This window comes from Ischnura elegans, chromosome X, assembly GCF_921293095.1.
Source record: "Ischnura elegans chromosome X, ioIscEleg1.1, whole genome shotgun sequence".
NCBI lineage: Eukaryota > Metazoa > Arthropoda > Insecta > Odonata > Coenagrionidae > Ischnura > Ischnura elegans.
In genome coordinates this window covers 76,228,292-76,250,341 of record NC_060259.1, presented here as the reverse complement: position 1 = coordinate 76,250,341, position 22,050 = coordinate 76,228,292, and the positions used below count along the sequence as shown (strand labels likewise).

Genomic DNA, 22,050 nt, shown 5'->3' with positions numbered 1-22,050 from the left:
TCCCCCCTCTTCAGGGTTCCCACTCTAACTAAATTATAATATTCATGGTTTTTTCCAGGTTTTCACGGTCTAAATATCGTCAAATTCACGGTCTGTTGATAAGCCATTTTAGGCAGAAATATTGATGACATAACAATCACCACCCGCATGTTAGCTAAAAATTTATCAACCGCAACAGGGGCCGTGAATTCAAACGTAGCAATGAAAGTGCTATTTCTCATGACGTCACCAATCGATATCAAAATTTAGGTGAAGCTTAAGGTTGTGAGTGGCAAAATGGAGGGAGCAGTGAGGTGGGGAAGTAAAGAAGTACAGTGCAACCTCGATATAACGACACCCCACGGTGCACTAATAAAAACTCGCTATAGCGAATTGTCGCTTTACCGGAGGTGTAGCAAATAATAGCCAATATACCTGTTGCGAACAGATATACAGGAACAGGAATGGTGCGGCGACAGATAAACATCTATCCGATAAACGTAAGCATAAATCCAGACGAAAGGCGATGTTTTTTTGCATCACTAAATTTCCTTACTCAAACAACGACTAACTATTCAAACAATTTATAAGCGCCGCACTGAATAAAAATCATGGAAAGCATGGTTTCGTCAATCATTATGCCAATGCACAACCGACGAAGCCATTTTTCTATGCACTTAATTAGTTCATTTACGTGATCATTCTATTATTTTGGTATTTTCCACTGAAAATTCAAAAATTAACTGATAAAACAGTATCGCGGTTATTTAATGCCTCAAATGTTTCCATTGGTGTATGTTTATTGTTTCTGTACGTTAAGCGGCAGTGAAGTGAAATAACGCATTACATTTGTTTCTACAGGCGAAAACGGTGGAAGGTTGTATAACGCTGCCGCCTTGGAAGACTTTTTTCTATCAGATAATGTAATACCTTCATCATCTACGGTAAAAAGTTTGCTAAGCTTGAAAAATGATGTGATTAAAATTGCCGTTGTTGAAAAAAAGTTTCTTTTTGAGTGTTACGCTTGCGACGTATTTTAAATAACACACAGAGTTTACCACGGCACTGCAAACGAGAGTTAGTTGTTCTGTGAGTTCTTCCAGCGGCCACCAGGGGATGCTCGGCTACCCACGTGACAAAAGAGAGCGCCAGTACGACTCCGACCACTGACGCGAATAGTTCACCCTTGTAAATCCGCAACGGAGAATAAATACGTCCATCCGGACAATTCACGCTGAGTATCATTGCTTCGTTCATCCTACATCATCGCTAAGGCGCACTACCTACCTTAAGAGGCATCATTGCAAGAAATACCTCATACTGCAAGGATTTTTTCAGGGAGTTGTATGTAAAAAAGTTCTGTTTCGTCAATGTTATATGACGCGGGGAATACTTCTAAAGATACTTATGATCGGAGTCCTTTCTTCCACGACTTCGGGTTTACACCGCAGGCATCACCAGCAATTATGAGGGGAGATAACGCTTTGGTGCTTCGCATTAGTATAATCAACCTTCCGCACTCTTAAAATTCTCGATTCGCAATCTGTCCCTGAAATAATCTGCTTTAGTCTTGGGCGTAGCCTCTTTCTCAGAAGTTCCCGCAGATTTGAATGGGCAAAACCACCCGAACAAAGCTCCTTATAACTCTTCATTGTCTGCATTCCTTGGGCGCTTTTGTTTTTTTTTTTTAATTTTGCAGAGCGAATAGGAAGATCAATTAATTTCGACACTCTCATATTACTCCTTTATTTTTATTTTCTCGCTTAGACGTGTTTTGTGTTTTTTTGGCCATGGTGACTGCCTGCCATCAAATGCTTTCTATTCACGCAACTCACGGACGTGCGGGTATGCTGCCGACTGCTTTCTGCCGCTCGAGGAATAAAAGAAGATCAAGCATTCGCGAATGCTAATGCCACAATATTTTCACCAAAATTAACTACTTATTTATCGAACGACAGTTTACCATATAAATTTGAGACTGAGCACTCCATTAACTTCATTTCTAACAGATCGCTAGCAATTACAGAGGTTAAGGAGTCTTGATGAAAGTCTTCCGGCGGTGAAACCCTCGCTATGGCGACAGCCAACACCAAAAGGGTCTCGTAAAAACGAATTTTTTAACACGCTTATTATAGGGTCAAATGAAGGTGCATCGGCTATCTCTCGTTATAGCGGGAGTGTCGCTATAGCCCGTACTCGCTTTAACAAGGTTCCACTGTATCAGATTTTTCGCCAGGGATAATGAACATTTTGTTTGCTGGTCTTCCAACAAGGCACTTCTCTCAAGGCAAGACTCTTTCCTTCATGGCACAAGGACCAATAATTGCACTTCGAATATACATGTGGAGATAAATGTGTGGAGAGTGTCTGTATGTCGCTAGGCCTTGAAACATGATTGAAACATTTTTTTTCTTTTGATCTGTCAATTGTAGTTCTTTTTCTATAAGTTTGAGAGATTTTTTAAGGTCTTATAATGAAATTCAAGGCTATTTCCAGGTTTTTTTCACGATAGATGAAATTCACGGCTTATTCACGGTTTTAAGGTTTTCACGGTTGAGTGGGAACCCTGCCCATAGGTTCTCGGTTCTTGATACTCGGTTACAAGGATAAAATCTTACTAGTGAATAAATGGCAAATTTAAATGAACAACCACAAGAAATGAATGAAAATTATTTCACTAAAGATTGAAGATTAGCAGGAAAGCTCAGTAAAAAAACTTAAGATCGTCTCCATAATTTTATTTGTAGAGCAAAAAAGTTTAAATAACTTGTTGTTAAAGAATGCATGATCAACAAATATGTCACATTACATCAGGCAGCCGCTGGTCCTTTCTCCCGGTTTTGATTTTAAAAATTCAGCATTTTTACCCGGTCTGGGTCTATTCTATTCTTTTTTGGCAGAAATATTGCCTCCAGTACTGAAAAGTGGTTCACTAAAAACAGTAGTGGTCGATATTGATTTTTAAGGGCCGCTCATATATGCTTGGAGCACAGTTTAAGTATGGCATAGCATCAGGATCAATAGTGAAACTCGTCCAACATCTGATGACATCATCCGTTAATTTGTTGTAAGTTGTGAGTAAGTTCAAAATATATAATGTATCCTGGATGTAGCTTAAGTTGTTTCTTTAATTGACAACTTATTCGCACTTGGTCACAGTTCTTATAACCTCAACAATAAACTGCTCAACATGCTGTTACAGTGACACCATGGATAAGCTGAGCGGCCGTGAGCTAATGCAAAATTATAATTCAGTGTTGCATTCTGCAGGATAACCACACTTTTTGATGCCTTGCATAGGTTTATCAACTTACGAACAAACCCTCGGAAAGTATCTCGCTCGAATGTCAAAGAATTACTGCATATGTACATGATTCAATCGTAAGACCACTTACACACGAAACGATTTTTTGCCGGTTGCCGTTCATGGCATGGTACACGGCGTTGCAGAGAGACGTCTTGTCAGAAAGCAGCCTGAATTTCACATGAACGATAGCCAGCAAAAAGTCGTTCCGTCTGAAAGCAGTCTCAATATCGCATTTTGTGTATTTCACACCTTAGACGGCCCATCGCTGGGGCGGATTGAAATGGATGCCATGCCGTCAACGGCCTCGACTCATTTCAAGCCGTCCATAGAGACAAATCATAAGTTCAATGAACGGTGCCGTGCCATGGATCGCGGCAGGCCAAAAGTCAGCTCATTTGAAAGCAGCTGCGGCTACGGAAGTGTTACAATGTTGGCGAGAGCAACAAACTGACCCTTACAAACAAACCCTTAAATGCGCGCGTTAACCAACAACTCTCTAAAGAAAAAAAAAACATGGATATCATGCAATCCGAAAGTAATATGTGCAAAACATGGTAATATATACAACATCTTTTTTCCCTTTTTAGCCTTGAATACGTTGCAGACCATTCAAATCCTCAAATTCAAATCCTCGCGACCGTTCCAAGCATGTTCCAAAGTACCAACTTCATGCTATCGGTTCTCGATACCGGTTCCACAGGCCAAGAACCAGCAGAACTGAGAACCAGATAACGGAACCAAGCCATCTCCAGAAAGTAGCATTTGGTACTACTTTTTCTCTTAGAATGAGAAGAGGAGTTCTGGACTAATAATAGATTTCTCCTCGAGCATTCATCGGCGAAAATAAATGGATATTGCTTGAGTTCATAAAATGAATATGACATTACCATAATGTTTAATAACAGCTTACAAGTGGTTAAAAATATAAATACATCTTGCCTTGAGACCAAATTCGTTTTGAGAGACTCATTTAAGTATACCTCCTTCATAAGTTGGGTTTATTTACATTGCAAAAGGGCCTATTTTGATGGTGAACTACTTCCACTTCGTTAAATGCAGGACTTCGTTAAAACTGGACCATTTTAAGTGGGCTCCACTGCAATTGAAGTACAAAAGCACAACTTCCATGTGAAATACATGAAAAAGCTCCACAAGAATAATTAATTCATTATTTTGATTCAGCTACATGCATTCCTGCATTTAAGTCCCTTAAAGTTTGAGTGGCTCACATGAGCAAAGCTTGCCACATAGGTTAAACCAGCAACCCTTACTTCTAAAAAAGAAAACTCCCAATTGATTTCCCTCCCTCCCATAGAGCATGATGTCACAGGTTTTACCACAGAGCATGTCAAAAATTTCTTTTGAACCAATTTTAACTATTATAAAGTTACCTGCATCATTTAGCAACATATGTAATATCATTTCTTTGACTAGTAAATTGATGATGCTTTTCAGCTGAGGTTCGCGATAATGCAACACAGACTTTCTGAAAAATATTGAATGTAGCCTAAGTACTCAAGCATCATCAATTTCCCCATCTAAGAAGTGACATTATGAAACTAAATAATATGAATAAGATGCATTCCAAGACCTTGCTAGTAATTTGATAAACCCATGCAGGGCATCGAGGAGTGTGGTTATCCTGCAGAATGCAACACTGCATCACAATTGTGCGTTAACTCACGATTGAGACAAACTTATCCAGCTGGGTGTGCAACACAGCCAGAGTCGAAAAAAATTACTCTCCACGGTAAGGAAGAACAGGCAAAATACTGGACAGTTCCTAACTGCACTCTGTATTCAATGATACTTTGTTCAGATTATGCCCAAAGTGTGAGTTCCTCTACACCACACCGAGTTGCATCGGCCAACTCGAAAAGCACCAAATTCAAAATTTCAGGCACGCTTGAAATTTTCGAATGCTTGAATCTCTGAAAGTTCATAAATTGAATTTGTGTACGATGGCATGCTAAAGAGAAGATTTATGACGTACCAGCACAGACTTGATGGGTGCAGACACAGCCATGGCAAGAGCTGTTGTGGGGTGGTCAGTAGGCAGGTTAGGGAGCCCAAGGATTGAAATGAGAGGGGTCAACCCCTTTTGGGCCACAAATTCCTGGCAGTGGTCATCTGTTGAGTTGTTACTCAGGATGGCATCGACAAATTTCATCTGAAAAAAAAAAAAGATTAAATGGATATCAATAAAAACAACTCTTTGAGGCAAACGGAGGAAGTGAGCAAGAGAGATACTGACCACATTCAGGATGTAGTCTATGAGGGGGATGGGGATTCTCTCGTTGGCCCCGCCAGTGGCCGGTGCTGCAGCTGAAGTTGAAGTGGCTGCCGCTGCCTCCTCCTCTTCCTCATCCTCTTCATCACTGCTACCCCCACCTCCTTCGTTGTTGCGGTTCCCTCCATTTCCTCCCCTTGCCACAACTGTCGACAATTCTGCTTTGTTCTGAGGCCTCCAGCATACATACTTTGGGTCTCGTCCAAACGTGCATAGTTCTTCCAAAAGCTTGCCATAGTAAGGAAGAAGTAATTCAGTAAAAACTAGCACACCAACATCAAGTAACTACAACAAATTAACCATTATATTTCGAGGGAGTGTAGAACAATCAAAGTCAAATACAAAATCAACTTTTAAGTCCAGCTTTTAATAATTTTTGCCATCATACATCACCAAAAGAGTTTGAGCTAGTAAAAAAGTACTAATGAAAGAATTCTTTGAATGGTTGCCAAAAACTGCAAACTGAAGTCATTAATGTCAAATTATACCAATTTTCAGAGAAAAGCATGCTTATTTTTTCATCATGCACTGAAAAAAGCTACGTCAGGTATTTAACTACTTTTCTGATGAGCAGTGAAAGAAGAGACTTTGAAAAAATCCCGTAGCCAAAAATTTCTGTAGCAGTGGAGTAAATCCCTTAGTCTTGAATAACTGGAAAATTGCGCCCCAAATGAAAGAACACAAAATTAAGCTAGATAAATGAGGAGGAAAAAAGCCCCAATCATTTTTCAGGAGTTGCATTACTAGAGTATACGAGGATGACAAAATTGCAATTATAGAAATATTAAATTTCAAAATTACTAAATGAACGTTATATATTGACTTAGAACTTGTTAGACTAATATTAAAATTAAGCATCACTTTAAGAAAACATCTAATGCAAGTTGTCAGAATACTCGGTGTGAATTAGAAGTATTCTGGATTGAATTGAAGAGCAGGCAAATTGATTTTCCACCAAGGACATTTCTCACTTTTGTGTGCACCTGCGATCAACTTCATTAAGTTCTACCACTGCACATTAACAAAAGTTACTTCATTGTTTGCATCAGGAGTTGACATTTGGTGACAACTATTGGTAAAGAGCCTACTTTTCCATTGCCACCTTAACATATCCATTTGGAGACCATGTCAAGATGAGATACTAAGAACCAGAGTTCAGTTCAGTCCCTTTCTCTAAAAATAACTTACCTCTAATCACACTTCTGGCATCAAGATCAAGACCACACTATCATTCCACTTGCAGTCCAAACCTTAATTTTCCTGACCAGAATGAACCCTGATTCTGATTCATTTATATTAATAAATGGTCAAGTCTACTTGACCTCTATACTATCAAGTTTTTGCATAGCCTAGAGAAGGCCTGGCATCAGAACTCACCTTAATAACGGCAGCTGTCGCATCAACTTTGAGGCTAGGCTGATGCCTCATCAACTCATCCATTGCGTTGCCTAAGTTTGAGGCAGTATCACCATTTGGATCAGAATTACGCCTCCTCCTCATGGACGACAAATAAACTGGCGATAATAAAACTTTAAAAAGTCTTTCAAAGGGCTGACACTGGACAAAGGAAGCTAGGCCACGGGCATTTAGGCACAGAGCACTGAATACATTTGGCAAGGAACCCAGCACCTCCCTCGTGGCAGGAACCTACAAAGACCAGTTCAACAATGGAGTAAAATTAGCATGAATACTTTTTAAGGCAACTTACACTATACAGCCAGGATGTCCACGAAGCAAATAAAATCTAAAATTTGTGCATGACTACCAGTCCCTCTGCATATCCCATGAGGTAGCCTCTTACTTAACACATTCCGTACCGGGGTAAGCTAATGTTTCGAATATAACTTTACCCAATCAAACATTATGATGCATCAATTCATTATGAATAACGAACAACAACTGAAAACGTACTAACGAATACGTATTGTACGCTTTAAAATTGTTTAGGTTGACGCGCCTAAATGACGAGAATCTTCGTCATCCTTCCGGAATGTTCGGGAAAAAATGACGAGAATTCTCGTCATCCATACGCAACGTGTTAAGCTCACATTTTGGCAGAGGTGAGATGAAAAATGTGAATTGTGTGTTTTTAAGTATCCCTCAGTGCACAAGCCCACATGAGGCATCCAACTAGCATTCACTCATGTGTTCACACCAGAAACTAAGCCAGCAAAGCTAGCTCAACTGTTAACAAATGGTCGACTGTTAAAATTTGTCATCAGATAGCAAAGAGGAAGAAATTCTAATTATACTAGTACCGTGGCTGGTACAGACTGATGTTCATTATTTCCTAACCTAAACTAAACATGACTACAATAGTTTGTAAATAACTTGTTCACTTCTTTTCAAAACTAATTTTGCAGGTGGAAAACTGGGCTAGAGAAAAAAGGAAAACTTTTTCAAAGAGACCCTGGAATAGTTTACAGAAGGTCCCACCGAGAAAGAGGGAGCAGTGGCAGGAATTTACCGCTGTTCCCCTGCTAGAACGATATCAATCTCTAGTCTAGACAACTGGCTGAATGTTGCAAGGCACTCAACTACTTAGGGAGCCTTAAAAACACAACCTTTTTTTGTACTACAATGTGTCCAGCCAATCAATGCAGAAAAATTCATGCATAATTCCCAGGTTTCCAGGGAGATTTTACAAAATTCCAGCTTAATCTTACATGATTACTGCCATATATAAGAATTTCAAAACACCCAATATTACTTCAATACTTATAAATACAGCAGACTACCAATCAACCGGCTGTGGTTTATTCGTATTGCGGATTATCCGTGCATGAGTTCACACCCCTATAATGTTTTTGCAATCTTCATTAAAAAAATAGAAACGGACACAAAGGCAACAAGATTTTGCATTTTAATGAAAGCCTACACCAAACTTATATTTCCATTTGAATTCCCTCTGTAAAATGTTATTCTTAGATCTATTTGCTGAAAAGGATCAGCAGAGAGAAAAAAAAACTTGATTAATTTTTAAGATTCTTCTATGTTTAACCAATCGTATATAACGAAAATGTTACTTAACCTATAATATTTTATATTTCAAATAATTGCCGTGGCCTTGCATGCGGTTGAATATGGCTCAAGGGAATCAGAGACTTCATCACACTCGAGCATGTTTATGCCGCGTCTAGTTAAGGTTAAACTGGAGAAGGATTGAATAGAAGTAGTGAAGGTAATACAGAAAGTGGAGGTAGAGACAGCATGAGTCATAGCCAGGCACTCGCGCAGACAATTTGCCTCAAGCCCTGGTATTCTATAACTGCTGCTGCAAGATGGTGTGATCGCACGATTGAGCTCAGTGATCACTGATCCGCATGCTGCAACAGTCGCATACCTGCCAACTTGCGCAAGCCCTGACCAAGCGGCGTGGTGCCTGACAGTGCAGTTTCTGACGTTGTACAGTGGTTTTGACAAATTCGTTGAAACAACTTTCTTCAATTTTTGACTTTGTAGCCACAGTAAATTGTTTTCAGAAACCAGGTATTATGTGGAGCAGTAGCAATACAAGTACAATTATATTATATACATGCTAAAAAGATCGGGGTCGGGAGAAGAAAGCTCTTAATGATTTTGGTAATCAGTCTAAAATAACAGACAATGTGCGTAAATGAAAATAGATTTTTTGATTAACCTAAATTATGCAAATTACTGTTTGGATTATTTGTGTTTTCCGATTATTTGTGCTACCTCTCCCCATCATTAGCCCGGATAATCGGGAGTTGGCTGTAATGTTATATTTATGTATTTACAAGAATAAGGAATAGGTTAGCTAGCACACTTTGTATTTAAAATTTAAATATGTTTAATGCAAGCCAAGACGCTGCTTCAACCTTTTGAGTAGATGTTGACGTCTTCGGGAATACTAATCTTCGTGCTTTTCAATTTACATAAGTCAAGGGTGTACCTTTCCATTCCATTGTCTTGTCTGACATTTGATGTTTCGATGCCGCTGTGAATATCCTACAAAGATACTGCACTTAAAATTAAGACAAAAACATTTTAGGCCAGAAAATGGGCGTAGAACTGACAGAATTATATGTGAACTGAATTTGAAATAAAAGATTTTGAATTTCCCGGTTGGAGCAAAAATGCATGAATAATTCATGCATAATTCCAGGGACTAAAAATGCACGCACCCTTCCCGATTTTACTGGTTTCCCCAGTTGCTGGACACCCTGTTCAAGAAGATACTGGTATATTTGGATATGAAATACCAGAAGAACTGGCTCAAGCTGATGCCACTCAGAATCGGAATGGCCCTGAACTGTTTGTGTCAGCCACACCCTAAATGGGGATGGACAAGATCGGAACGTGGGACCTCGGCCAAGACTAAATGATCTGGTTGAAAGTAATAGGCCTACAAAAAGCGAAACTCATTATTGTAGAACCATAACCAGGACTAGTGAGGAGACTTCCAAGAGCCTTAGGCAAACACACAAGCAAATATGATTTCTACAGTTATTTTACACTTCCCTTGACATTCCCTGACTTTTCAGATACAATGATATTCCCAGACTTAGCAGGTTTTCCAAATAAGGCCAGGCCTTGCTGCTAATATGCTATCAAAAAGAGAAATTTTAGCCACCAGAGAAATGACACTTGTAATGAAAGCAAGCCACAAAAACAGTCATTAATGTGATACATGAGAGCTCCATGCAGCTGATGTACTACAGTGTGTCCTCGTTTAACGTCGTCCCGTTTAACGTTGTTTCACGATAACGTTGTCCAAAAATTGAAACCCTTGATCATTTAACGTCGTTATTGCTTCGCGATAACGTTGTTCAAATTATGCGCGGCAAAAAAAATGAATGGCGAATAGGACGCGAGCGCATCTGATGCATAGTAAATATTACTATATTAATGCGATTGGTAATTTTCGTTCGACAGAAAATGTTGGCGTGGGTAGCGTATTTTAAATATGCATCTGAGCGAATAATTATCGCCTCATTTACCCATTATCCGTATATTTTTCTGATGCCAACCGAAAAAAATGTCCACGAAGAAGAGTGGCTATCCTGGTGGTTCTTCAGACGTGAAGAAAAAACGGCGATATTAGAACAAAAACTTGGTAATATTAAAAGAATTGAAGAAGGTGCAACTGCTGGAGAGATCGGCCGAGTTTTAGGTTTGCAGGTCGAGTTTTTACAATTAAAATTTCTTCTGTTACTGAAAATATCGATGTTTCGCCATTAAAATACTTTCTCTTTAGTTTTTATATTTCATTTAATAATGCCTTCTTCCCAACCTTTTCGTTATGAAAATTCGTTCCGTTTCGAATGAATCGTTATCATGCTGAAGTGAATAATCGGTAATGAATGTTTCTCGCGATTTCCGCCGGGTTAAAGAATTCATATCATCACGAAAATTGACTCGCCCTTCATCCTCGTGCTTCCGAGTGTCAGATTCAGATTTTTTTTCATTTTGGCCTGATTCAGGTGTCTCCCGATTGGTCACGAAGTCTGCTTAAAGTTACGGCTCCGATAATTGGCCTCCTTGGATTCTCGCCCGGGAAATTCTGGATTCTTCACGAAGAAATGGATTGTTAGGCACATGGCTAGGAACCAATTTAATTTTTTTACATTGTTTCTTATGGGAAACACTGCATCGTTTAACGTTGTTTCGCTTAACGTCGACTTTTTCAGGAACGAATCACCAACGTTAAACGAGGACTCACTGTATAAGTATTCAATGCACTTAGTAGTTTCCAACTGTCTCTGATACAACATAACACTTCAGTCACCAAACCTTGGTTAAAATCATAATTATTTAAGCATAAACAATGACATCCAGGCTGGGAGGAAAAAGTACATATGTACTCAGATGATTCAGATAATTACTTACATCTTTAACCAACAAAGCATGGAGCACCACATCTGTGAGGCCATTATCTTGCAAGGATGACAGTAGTGATGGCTCTTGAAATACAAAAACTGTCACGATGTCTGTAGCTAGAAGAAATAATGATGGGCCATAATATTCAGCATTGCTGATAATATGTTTAAGGGAAGTGGGTAATGATTCTCCCATTACATGACGGATGCTGTCTGTAAATGATGAATCCTGAATTGCCTTTTTCAAGAAATTCAGCATAGACTTCAACAACGCAGCTCTCTGCGGTAAACACGTCTTGCCCGTCTTGGCAGCACTGTAATCTGGCAGAGAACTCTTGCCAGTATTCACTGACACATGAATAGGAGCATCCCCAGGCACATCAACTACATCCATTGAATGATTTCCAAGCCATCTCCCATGATCTCGTGACTGGTTGTCTTCTTTCACTCCATTCACAACTTCCCCTTGAGCAGCGCTCAAACTACTCTCGTCTGTGTGCATGTTCACATCATAATCATCTGTTACTGTGGCATTTGGAGGCTTTATCTCAAATGGCTGCTCTTTTCGGCAGATTCCAACTTCCATCTGAAAAAGACACCACCATTTAATCCCAGGTTGATAAAATGCCTCCAAGTATGACTTAAACATAGTTACATAAAATTGGACACCCCTAGCTAAGCATCAATGACCTATTTTCATCTGATTATTCTTAGTGTCAGCAAATTTTCATGTCACATCTAAACCTTTAGCTGTTTAATTTATACACTTCCATTTGAAAACTTCATAGGTATTTCTCACAACTGAAACAAATATTTATAAATGAATATTGAGTGATGATACAATCAACCTCAATATTTAAGTTCAGTAGAACCATGAAATAAAAAAGTTCATGGGGACCAAAAAAATGCAAATTCATTAATGTGAAGTTGCGATTCATTTGGGCTTAATCCTATATCACAATGCTCTTTTAAAAAATGGGCACTCCAGCTAATGCTTAAGCTACATTAAGCTAATACATTGGAGAATATCATGAAGGAAAAATGAAAAGCAGATCTTGGCAAAATTGCCAAAGCTAGAAGTGTGCTGTCTCACCAGTCTGGAAAAGAGAATCCAGAAGTGCATAAAATTAAATACATAAGCCGACCTCAACCAGAAATAAGCAAAGACTTTGCCAGTTCTTTAATCCAGCACATAAATCAGGCTGAATAGCTAGTCTATATTCTTTTGGGATATCAAAATATTGAGTTGGGCTAAATGCTAGACAGTAAATCTGCTGCACTTATCCATAACTTACACCCAACATATTGGTATGTCAACACCAGAATTAAAACAAACAACCGCGCCACTAACAATGCACACAATGGGGCTCATACTCCTCACTGGTTGGTAGGTAGTTAAAAAATTTTACTGACTGCATCAATGTTTTACAGAGTTCTTCAGTTTTTTAAAGACATTTTGCTGGCTGGTTATAGACCTCAAATATTTACCGACATTTCTAAGTTTTCCACGTTTTTAAGATGTGAAAAAACCTGAGTAATGGATATGTACGCTGAGCAAGAATTGATACCTCTGTACCTCTACCACTTTGTTCTAATAAATACCTCACCATAGCAGCGACATTTTATTTCATATAATTTATAGCCTTTTCATAAAATATTTCTTTTATAATATTTAAGTGTGACTTTCACTTTTCAGGCAAAATTAAATCAGTATGCATGGAAAATGTGAGCTGTTAAGTATGTAAGTGAGAGATGTTAAGCATGCTACTAAAATAAAACTACAGGTATATCAAGATCTGACACTTAGCACTCACAAAAAAATGATTTGATACAGAGAACAATTGCAGCTTCTTTTCAATCAAATTTCCTCGATTAAAATTGGACTCCTCAACAAGCAGAAAGGAAATAAAATGTGATTTTTTTTCAAAGTTTCAAGTCAAACAAGTTTCATTTATGAAGATATCCATAACAGCCATGAACCTCTGGATATAACGTTGGTTCCTAATTTACACCGGTATGTGGCGAGAAGAATTCTGTATACAACAGAAACAAAAGAATTGCCTTTGAAGTAAGGCCATCCCTTAAAATTATTGTAATAATCTCATACAAATTAGTGGATGTAGGCTAATAGTTATAGAAATCTGATCAGTTCCCTAATTAAAAATTAAACGCTCAAAATAAACTTTGATAAAGAAGGGTAGATGTAAATGGTAAATAATTACTTCTGCTTTACTGTAATGCATACCTTGATGGTAATGCTCACAAAATTAAGTCTCTTGCGCTTGAATATAGTTCCCTTAAGAATTTTTTCTAGGGGATTTTTAGGCAAAAAGGGGATTGTAATTGGAGAAATACAGTAACTAGTACAGGAAATATAAGTACTAAAGGCATGAGATGAATATTCATGGGACAAAAAAATGTTGCTATCACCTTATCGACTCTGGGAATGCAAGAGTAAGTTTCTAGATTGCTATTACTAAGTAAAAAAATATTTTTTGGAAAAATTTAACTCAAATGATTTTTCGCACTAAAATCAATTCACCCTCAAGACCACATTATCTCCTGTGCTTACCTCAAGCCGATTGATGAAGCTGGTAAGACCACCATGAGTTTGGAAGGCTTGCATATCAATATTAGTTATTAAATCAATAACCCTCACAGCCCTTGTGACGAACTGAAAAATGGAGAAATATATCATTTAAAAAGATCAAAAAAGCTAAGATCACTACACCTAGTGCCACAATCATAGATTAGATTTCAAGAGGTATAATTACAGTCACATGCTCGAACTCCTTCCCTGGCCAATCTATAACGCGAAGTAAACACTCCATCATTCCACAGTTGACCAGAGCCTCTCCGCCAGCCTCATAACTAGCCAAATGGTACAGAAAGCTAAATAAGGCTGTTGCTAGTGGTAGTGGAAATGGATTTGTCCCATGTGTCGATGTGTTAGTCGTGAGTAACGATATACAGTTTCTTACTAGGACCGGCAAGAAGCCATGATATGATGAGGCACCAGTCACAACAATGATAGTATTCAACCTGTAAAGATAAACGGCGTTGAGACAAGAAAATAATAGCCTCCAGGTAAATACAAGAAAAATTGATTATACATACCTTGGATACTGTGGGTTCCTATCAAAGTGAATAATTGATGTCAAAGTTCGAAGGGCCGCAGCACGGATTTCAACTAAATGGGGGTACGTAAGCTCTAGCACCTCCACCAACTCCTCTAACAACCCAGAATACAAAAGATTATGGGCATGGGTTTGCAGTGCATTGGAGTACACTAAAATGGATAAGGCTTGGAGTCTTGCACGAACACACAGCAACCGTTTTTTATAATCAGAAAAGCAATGGGCCAATCGAACATTTGTAAATAAGGACATCTGGAAAAGAAAAGAGAAGAGAAAAAACTTAAAAAAGGCCAATAATAATATTAGAATACAAATACTTGACAGCCACAACTTTCTTGAAGACTTAGCTCATGCGGAGAGCTCAAACACTACCTCTTCCACAAACTGTAAGAGCAGAAGGTTAGGACCATATGTTTGCGGTGCATTGGAGTACGCTAACACTAAAAAAACACACATGACATATATTTGAAGCCCTTTCCAGCAGTCTAGCCGGCAAGAGTTGTCTGATGAAGTTCAAAAGGAGGGTCGGAGAACCCTGCATTTTGCAGCCAATTGCTGTGCCCCAAACGCACCTCATACCATCGCCTAGTCATACAACGTTGTCACATGCATATGAGGCACTGAAATGAGCCTGAACCACCAAAACAAGCCCTTTCTTCAAATCACCAAAACAAAGGATTCTTCCTTTGGATCCTTCACACTCCTCGCCCTTTCTGGCTCTATTCTTGAGGGAAGCCTTTTGCTTAGATGTGACATGGGTGTTTCCCTTTCCAATCTGATAACCTTGCTCCCTACCCCGAATCAAACCCTTCTGCCTGACATCGGACAACTCTCAGCACCCCGAATGTAATCCTGAACAGAGAAGCCTAAAAAAATACAACTGGACCAATATTTCATAACAATCAAACAGCCTTTCAATAGCATCTTTGATTTCACCACTCCCAAATTATACTAGCACATATTCAGTTACAAAAGACAAGAATCACTTTGTAGTGGGATCATGAACTTAAAATCCCCAAGGGCAGATGGTGTGATAAATGCTTGGTCCACAGTAGGGGACACCACCTACTTCCTGTTTTATACCCGCTGATTTTTAGTGCCTATTCTTTTGCAGATTTTCACAGATGCACTAAGAGTAATTTGCAAGAAATTTTCTCTTTAACTCCTGGCTACCCTCATGAATAAAAAAAATTCAAATCCCATTCTATGCTTGGCAGCAAGAAGACAACAACCAAAGGTGTGCTTTGAATAATCAAAATTTAAAAAAGGCCTGAAACCACAATCCATTTTAAGGATTCAATGTCTCAGTGGTCAAAAGAAAAGTTATGATAAGTTGGTGATGACATTCAACCTTTGGTTAAATTACTTGATCAGAAAGAATCTTTTACCTAGGAAAGGAATTGCTAACAAGGATTTAGACAACAATGACCACGCAAGGCTCATGCACAATGGGAGTAGTAGCTGAACAGCTGAGACGTGCTCGTTTTGAGTTTTAAAAGTCATAAAATTTTGGAGTAAGGGTTGAGGTCATCCATATTTCATCCAATTGCTCGAGAAGTAGGACATGGATTGAAAAAAGAAAGGTCCCCTGATTTTTCAAACTATATCGCAATCAAAAATAATTTCGGTGAACGCGCTCACTGCCAAATCTACAAGCCTACTTGGACAACAAAGAAGGGGTAAGTTAGGGTTTTCCAAATATATATGTAAATCAATAATGTTTTTTTTGGGCCCCAACAAAAATCATCAACTGTCCATCAAAAGTTAATAACTTTAAAAATTCAACCTATGGGATGCTGCCTCACATAGGCTATCATTTACGGCAGATGCCATATACAGTGCAACCTTAATAAAACGAGACCCCACGCTGCTCAAATGAACACTCACTATAGCGAATTGTCGCTTTACCGGAGGTGGAGCAAGTAATTGCCAATATACCTACTGTGAACACTTATACAGGAACAGGAGTGGTGCGGCGACAGATAAATTTATATCTGATAAACTTAAGCATAAATCCCAGACGAAAGGTCATGTTTTTTTGAATCACTAAATTTCCTTACCCCAATAACAACTATTCAAACAATTTATAAGCAGCGAACTGAATAAAAATCATGCAAAGCATTGTTTTGTCAATCATTATGCCATTGCACAGCCAATGAAGCAATTTTCTATGTACTTAATTGGTGCATTTACGTAATCATTCTATTATTTTGTTATTTTCCACTGGAAATTCAAACTATAGCTGATAAAACTGTATTGCAGTTATTTAATACCTCAGAATGCTTCCATTGGTGTACATTTATTGTTCCTATATGTTAAGCGGCAGTTAAGTGAAACAACACATTGCATTTGTTTCTGCAGACGAAAACGGAGGAAGGTTGTAGGACGATCCTGCCTCGCAAGACTTTTTCTATCATCTAAAGTAATATCTTCACTATCTACGATAAAAAGTTTGCTAAGCATGCAAAATGATGTGATTAAAATTGCAGTCGTTAAAAAAGTTCCTGTTTGAGTGTTACGCTCACGATGTATTTGAAATAATACACTGAGTGTACCACAGCACTGGAATAAAAACTATTTCAATTAAGATTGGTTATTTAAGAAAAGATATTAACGTGATATTATTTCACGAAAAAATATAACGCATATAATATGCTGAAGTCACTTAAGTAAAACAAAAGCAAGCTTCAAGAAACTGCGATGAATATGACACACATGGGTAATATATGCGGCAAGGAAACGGGAAAGCATACGCATCTGATGAACCCTAATGCCAACAAAACTTATGAGTATGAATTTACTGATTTAACATTCACAATAACGACTGAGAAACATGAAAAAGGAATGCAGAATTTTTTAAATTAAATAAACTAAAAGCGCAGCATCAGCTCTTCACACATGCCATCTGTGGCACTGCCAAATACAGACGACATAGCGCCAAACAAGAGTCAGTTGTTCCGTGAGTTCTTCCAACAGCCACCAGGGGATGCTCAGACGCCCGGAAGATGGAAGAGACGGTACGGCTACGACCACTGCTGCAAATAGTTCACCCTTGTGAATAGTACATTGTGATCGTGACTACTACTTGTAACCGCAACAGAGAAAAATTATGTCCATCCGGACAATTCACGCTCAACACACCGAGTATTATGGTAGTGTACAACCTACACCATTGCGAAGGCGCACTACCTACCTCTAGAAGCATCATTGCAAGAAATACCTCGTACTGCAAAGGTTTTGTTGGGGAGTAGGTAGAAAAAGAGTTCCATTTCGTCTATGCTATATCACGCGGGGAATACTTCTTAAGATACTAATGATCGGAGTCCTTTCTTCCACAACTTCGGGTTTACACTGCAGGCATCACCAGCAATTATGACGGGAAATAACGCTTTCGTGCTTCGGATTAGTAAAACCAACCTTCCGAACTCTTGAAGTTCTCGATTCTCAATCTATCCCTGAAATACTCCGCCTTAGGCTTAGGCATAGCCCCTTTCTCAGAAGTTCCCGCAGATTGAAGTGGGCAAAACCACCCGAGCAAAGCTCCTTCTAACTCTTCATGGCCTGCATTCCTTGGGCGCTTTTGTTTTTTTTAATTGTGAACAGCTAATGGGAAGGTGAATTTATTGCGCCACTCTCATATTACAGTAGACTCTCGTTATTACGAAGTTCACGGGACCGAAAAACTGGACGTTAGTAATAACGAAGTTTGTAGGAACGTTTCTTTTAGGAATTACCGGAAAAACAAAAGGTAAATTATAAACGCGATTAAATTACGTGGAAATATATATAAACAGGAAAATTCGTTTCAGTTTTTCAACAGAAGAATGTGGCATGACGCAATCGCGGGTTGATATCTTCCCGAATACATAAAGTCCGATATATGAACTAGATGCGTTCCAAGACCTTGTTCCTAGGTTGATTAACTTACAGTCCGGCCGCCGAGAGTTGCCCAATATCAAACAAAATGGTCTAGGCCTGGGTAGGGGGCAAGGCTGCCATGTAAGAAAGGGAAACGCTTACAAAGGGTTCCCTGAAGTAAATAACCAGAAGGGAAGACGAGCATGAAGGACCTAGAGGAACAGTCACTTGTTCTGGTAATTCGAAGAATGGGCTTGTTTTGGTGGATCGGGCTTATTTCGGTGCTCCTTTATGCATTTGACAACGTTATATGACTAGGCAAGGGTGTGAGGTGCGTTTGGGGGACAGCGATTGGCTTTAAACCGTGCTGGCGCAGGGTTATCTGCCCCTCCTATTGTGCCGTAATCGGACAACTCTCGCAACCGGAATGTATGCCAGTAATCGAGGAGTACGGTTATCCTGCAGAATGCAACACTGCATTATACATATGCGCCAACTCATGAACTGATCTAGCGGGGCATGCGATGCATCCGGAGCCGAAAAAATAGTTCCCCGCGGTGACGAGGAACGGGTGAAACGCTGAACAGTTCCTAAATTCACACCGGATTCAATGATACCTTGTTCAGATTGTGATCACAGTGAGTTTCCCAGGGTCACACCGTGTGGTATCGGCCAAATCGAAAGGTGCCAAATTCGAAATTTGAAAATTTTGAATGCTAGTATCTTTGAAAATTCGTAAATCAAAGGAAGTGTGCATAGGAAGAGGACTGACTGTACATCCAATTTACGAACGGTTGTGAGTTGGTCACCATGACAGAACAGGAATGAAGCTTGTTATATGATGTTGCGTGTAAACTGAATAAAGAACCATAATTGACGTTCTTAGGCACAGTACACGAGAAGAACTTAAACGTGGCACGATTATTAAAACTTAAGTGTAGTGAATATCCACCTAAATGCCGTGACTTATGCGTGGAACTTCATAATAAAGTTCATTTTGTAACCGCCGGGACCGGGACTGAAGTTCATAATTTCGTAAAAACGAAAATTTCGTGATAACATTTCTTTAACTATAGCTTGGATAGGCCTTTTCGTCAGGACCAACAATTTGCTTCGCAATAACGAGGACTTCGTAATAGCATTGTTTGTATTAACAAGAGTCTACTGTACTCTATTATTTTAATTTTCTTATTCAGGTGTGTTTTGCGTTTTTTGGCCATGGTGTCTACCTTCAAATGCTCTCTATTCATGCAACTCACGGACGTGCAACTATGCTGCCGACTGCTTTCTGCCCCCCGAGGAACAAAAGAAGATCAAGCATTTGCGAATGTTGATGTCGCAATATTTTCACCAAAATTAATAACCTGTTTATCACACAACTTTTTACTACATTAATTTGAGACTGAGCACTCTATGTTAACTTCATTTCTAACAGATCGACAGTAATTACAGAGATGAGGGACTCTTGGTAAAGATTTTCCAGCCATTGACACTCTCGCTATGGTGAGTGCCAACACCGAAGAAGGCCTCGTAAAAACGAATTTTTTACATGCTAATTATAGGGTCAATTGGTGGTGCCTCGGCTATCTCTCGTCATGGCGGGGGTCTCGTAATATCCTGTACTCGCTCTAATGAGGTTCCACTGTAGTCTTAACTCAGTGTGAGGTGGGTTGCATTTGAGGTCATATCTTTATTTAACTCTATTGATTCCAACATTTTCATAAAAATTTGTGCACAAGGAAAAAAATAACATGCTTTAAAGTAAAATCATTGTCGTAAATTTTGAAACTAAGTTTCACGACCTAAAATAATCTGTTCAGCATTATAGCAGGTGACATTTGTTCCGTGATTTTTGATCCAAAATGTGAACAACAACAGAAATTAATTTATGCAATGATCAAACTTTCGTCCCATATTGTACTCCAGTTATATGACAACCCAGTTTGCTGTCAAAAAGTGCGGGTTTCACAACTTCCGTAATTTACCAAGGGGCTGCATAACCATAAAATCTTGAACCAGACGAATGTTTTGTAGTGAGAATCACATTTGGCAGACATACATATAGACATCATGGGACATGTTGATATAAAAAGCCCACTAAATTCCTTGCACTTTTGCCAATTCAGTTGATAAAAAATACTGCATAATGGTAGATCCTAAAAATTGTGACATGTTGTGGTAAAGGTTAACAGGCAATAATCTTATTCAATGGCATCACACAGCAAATAGGAATCATAAGTACACCATAAAATCCCTAATATTTTAAAGAAATGACATTTCTGACTATCATAATACTCTAGGAGGTACAACCCTACCAAGGGTACATACATATGCCTACAACAGGGCCAAGCTTTCCGGAAAATTTTCAAATTCAGCACACTTTAGCAGTCATCATGGGATACACAGGTAGTTTTCTAAATTTTGTCTACAATAACTTTTTGCTGTCTCCCTTTGGTAAAAACTTCAGCTCTCAATCTCCCCAGAAGCAGTGAAAAAGTGGTATACACGTGTATGTGCAGAAATAAGTTGAGCACCAGAACACTAAAATCTTTCCAGGCGATAAGTGGATTAGGGAAAAACATCAACATATTGGGCTGCAAAACAAAACCAAATGCTCGAATGGCCTTTGGGCCTCATATTCATGGGGTTTTGGCTGGCCTGAAAACTGCTCAGGCATTGTTTGGAAAGTGTTAACAGAAAAGAGCAAAAAAATTTCAAAGCCAATATTTGACACTAATAGTGGAGTCAAGCCCTGCGCTTCTGGAATCCAATATTTACCATCATGCCCAGGGCCGACCAAATAATCTTGCTGATGCACAAGAACAATTCAGTAGAGTTAGAAAGGATTTGAGGATCTTAAGGCCTGTTTCACCCATTGACCCTAAGGAATCAATGTCAAAATGTACAAATGAATGAATGAACAAAAAAAGCACAGTGTAACCACCAAACTTGTGCGAATGCATGCACAAAAAACAGAACATGTTCAAATTTGGCTCATGCAACATGTTCCATTCTGGACCGAAAAAATCATTCAAACAAACAGACATTAACTCATGTGTTAATGTATCATGTAAACAGGTTTTATAGATTATTTGCAAGAGATGAGGACAGCATTTCTCTAGTTCAAAAGTTCACTGCAGATTCTTTGATTAACAAACTTTAAATATGCAAATTCTCGGAGGCTATTTTCTGGGGCTCATATCTATTTCATTTGATGAGTCTAAAGGCAGGTTACAACATTCACTAATCCACACCATTAAATGTATAAATGAATGGACCTGAGAATGAATGTTTAAGTGCACTATATAACCATCCAACTTGTGCTGATACATGAACAGAAAACAGAACCGGTTAGCATTAGGCTACCGTTAGGCCATTCCCATGGTTAGCCAATTAAATGGGCCTAATAAATCAGAGGTAAACTTTAGCTTTAGTAAAAACATTCAAAATTATCTCAGGGAACTACCTTAGGATAGCCTTAGGTAAACAAAAATGATTTATTCTCATTTGAAATTGAATTCATAAAGTAAGATACACTAAATATTTGTAAGGGCTGAAAATTACACATCATTACAATTACAATCAAGGCCGAAGTAGGGTGAGTCAAGGGGTTCTGAAATGTTTGAGAGAATTGGTCTC

At 38.8% G+C, this 22,050-nt stretch overlaps 1 protein-coding gene across 4 annotated transcripts in view; it reads right to left on the bottom strand.

Annotated features, from left to right (window-relative positions):
• LOC124171666 (E3 ubiquitin-protein ligase HUWE1) overlaps window positions 1–22,050 on the bottom strand; it is a 116,959-nt gene that overhangs the window by 74,797 nt on the left and 20,112 nt on the right. For all 4 annotated transcript variants that reach the window (XM_046550896.1, XM_046550895.1, XM_046550899.1 and 1 more), the window contains exons 7-13: window positions 14,534–14,805; window positions 14,191–14,458; window positions 13,989–14,090; window positions 11,427–12,002; window positions 6,954–7,223; window positions 5,541–5,804; window positions 5,280–5,456 (exon numbers count right to left, since the gene is read on the bottom strand). In XM_046550896.1, the coding sequence (XP_046406852.1) occupies window positions 5,280–5,456; window positions 5,541–5,804; window positions 6,954–7,223; window positions 11,427–12,002; window positions 13,989–14,090; window positions 14,191–14,458; window positions 14,534–14,805 (1,929 nt within the window). The remainder of the gene's footprint in view (window positions 1–5,279; window positions 5,457–5,540; window positions 5,805–6,953; window positions 7,224–11,426; window positions 12,003–13,988; window positions 14,091–14,190; window positions 14,459–14,533; window positions 14,806–22,050) is intronic.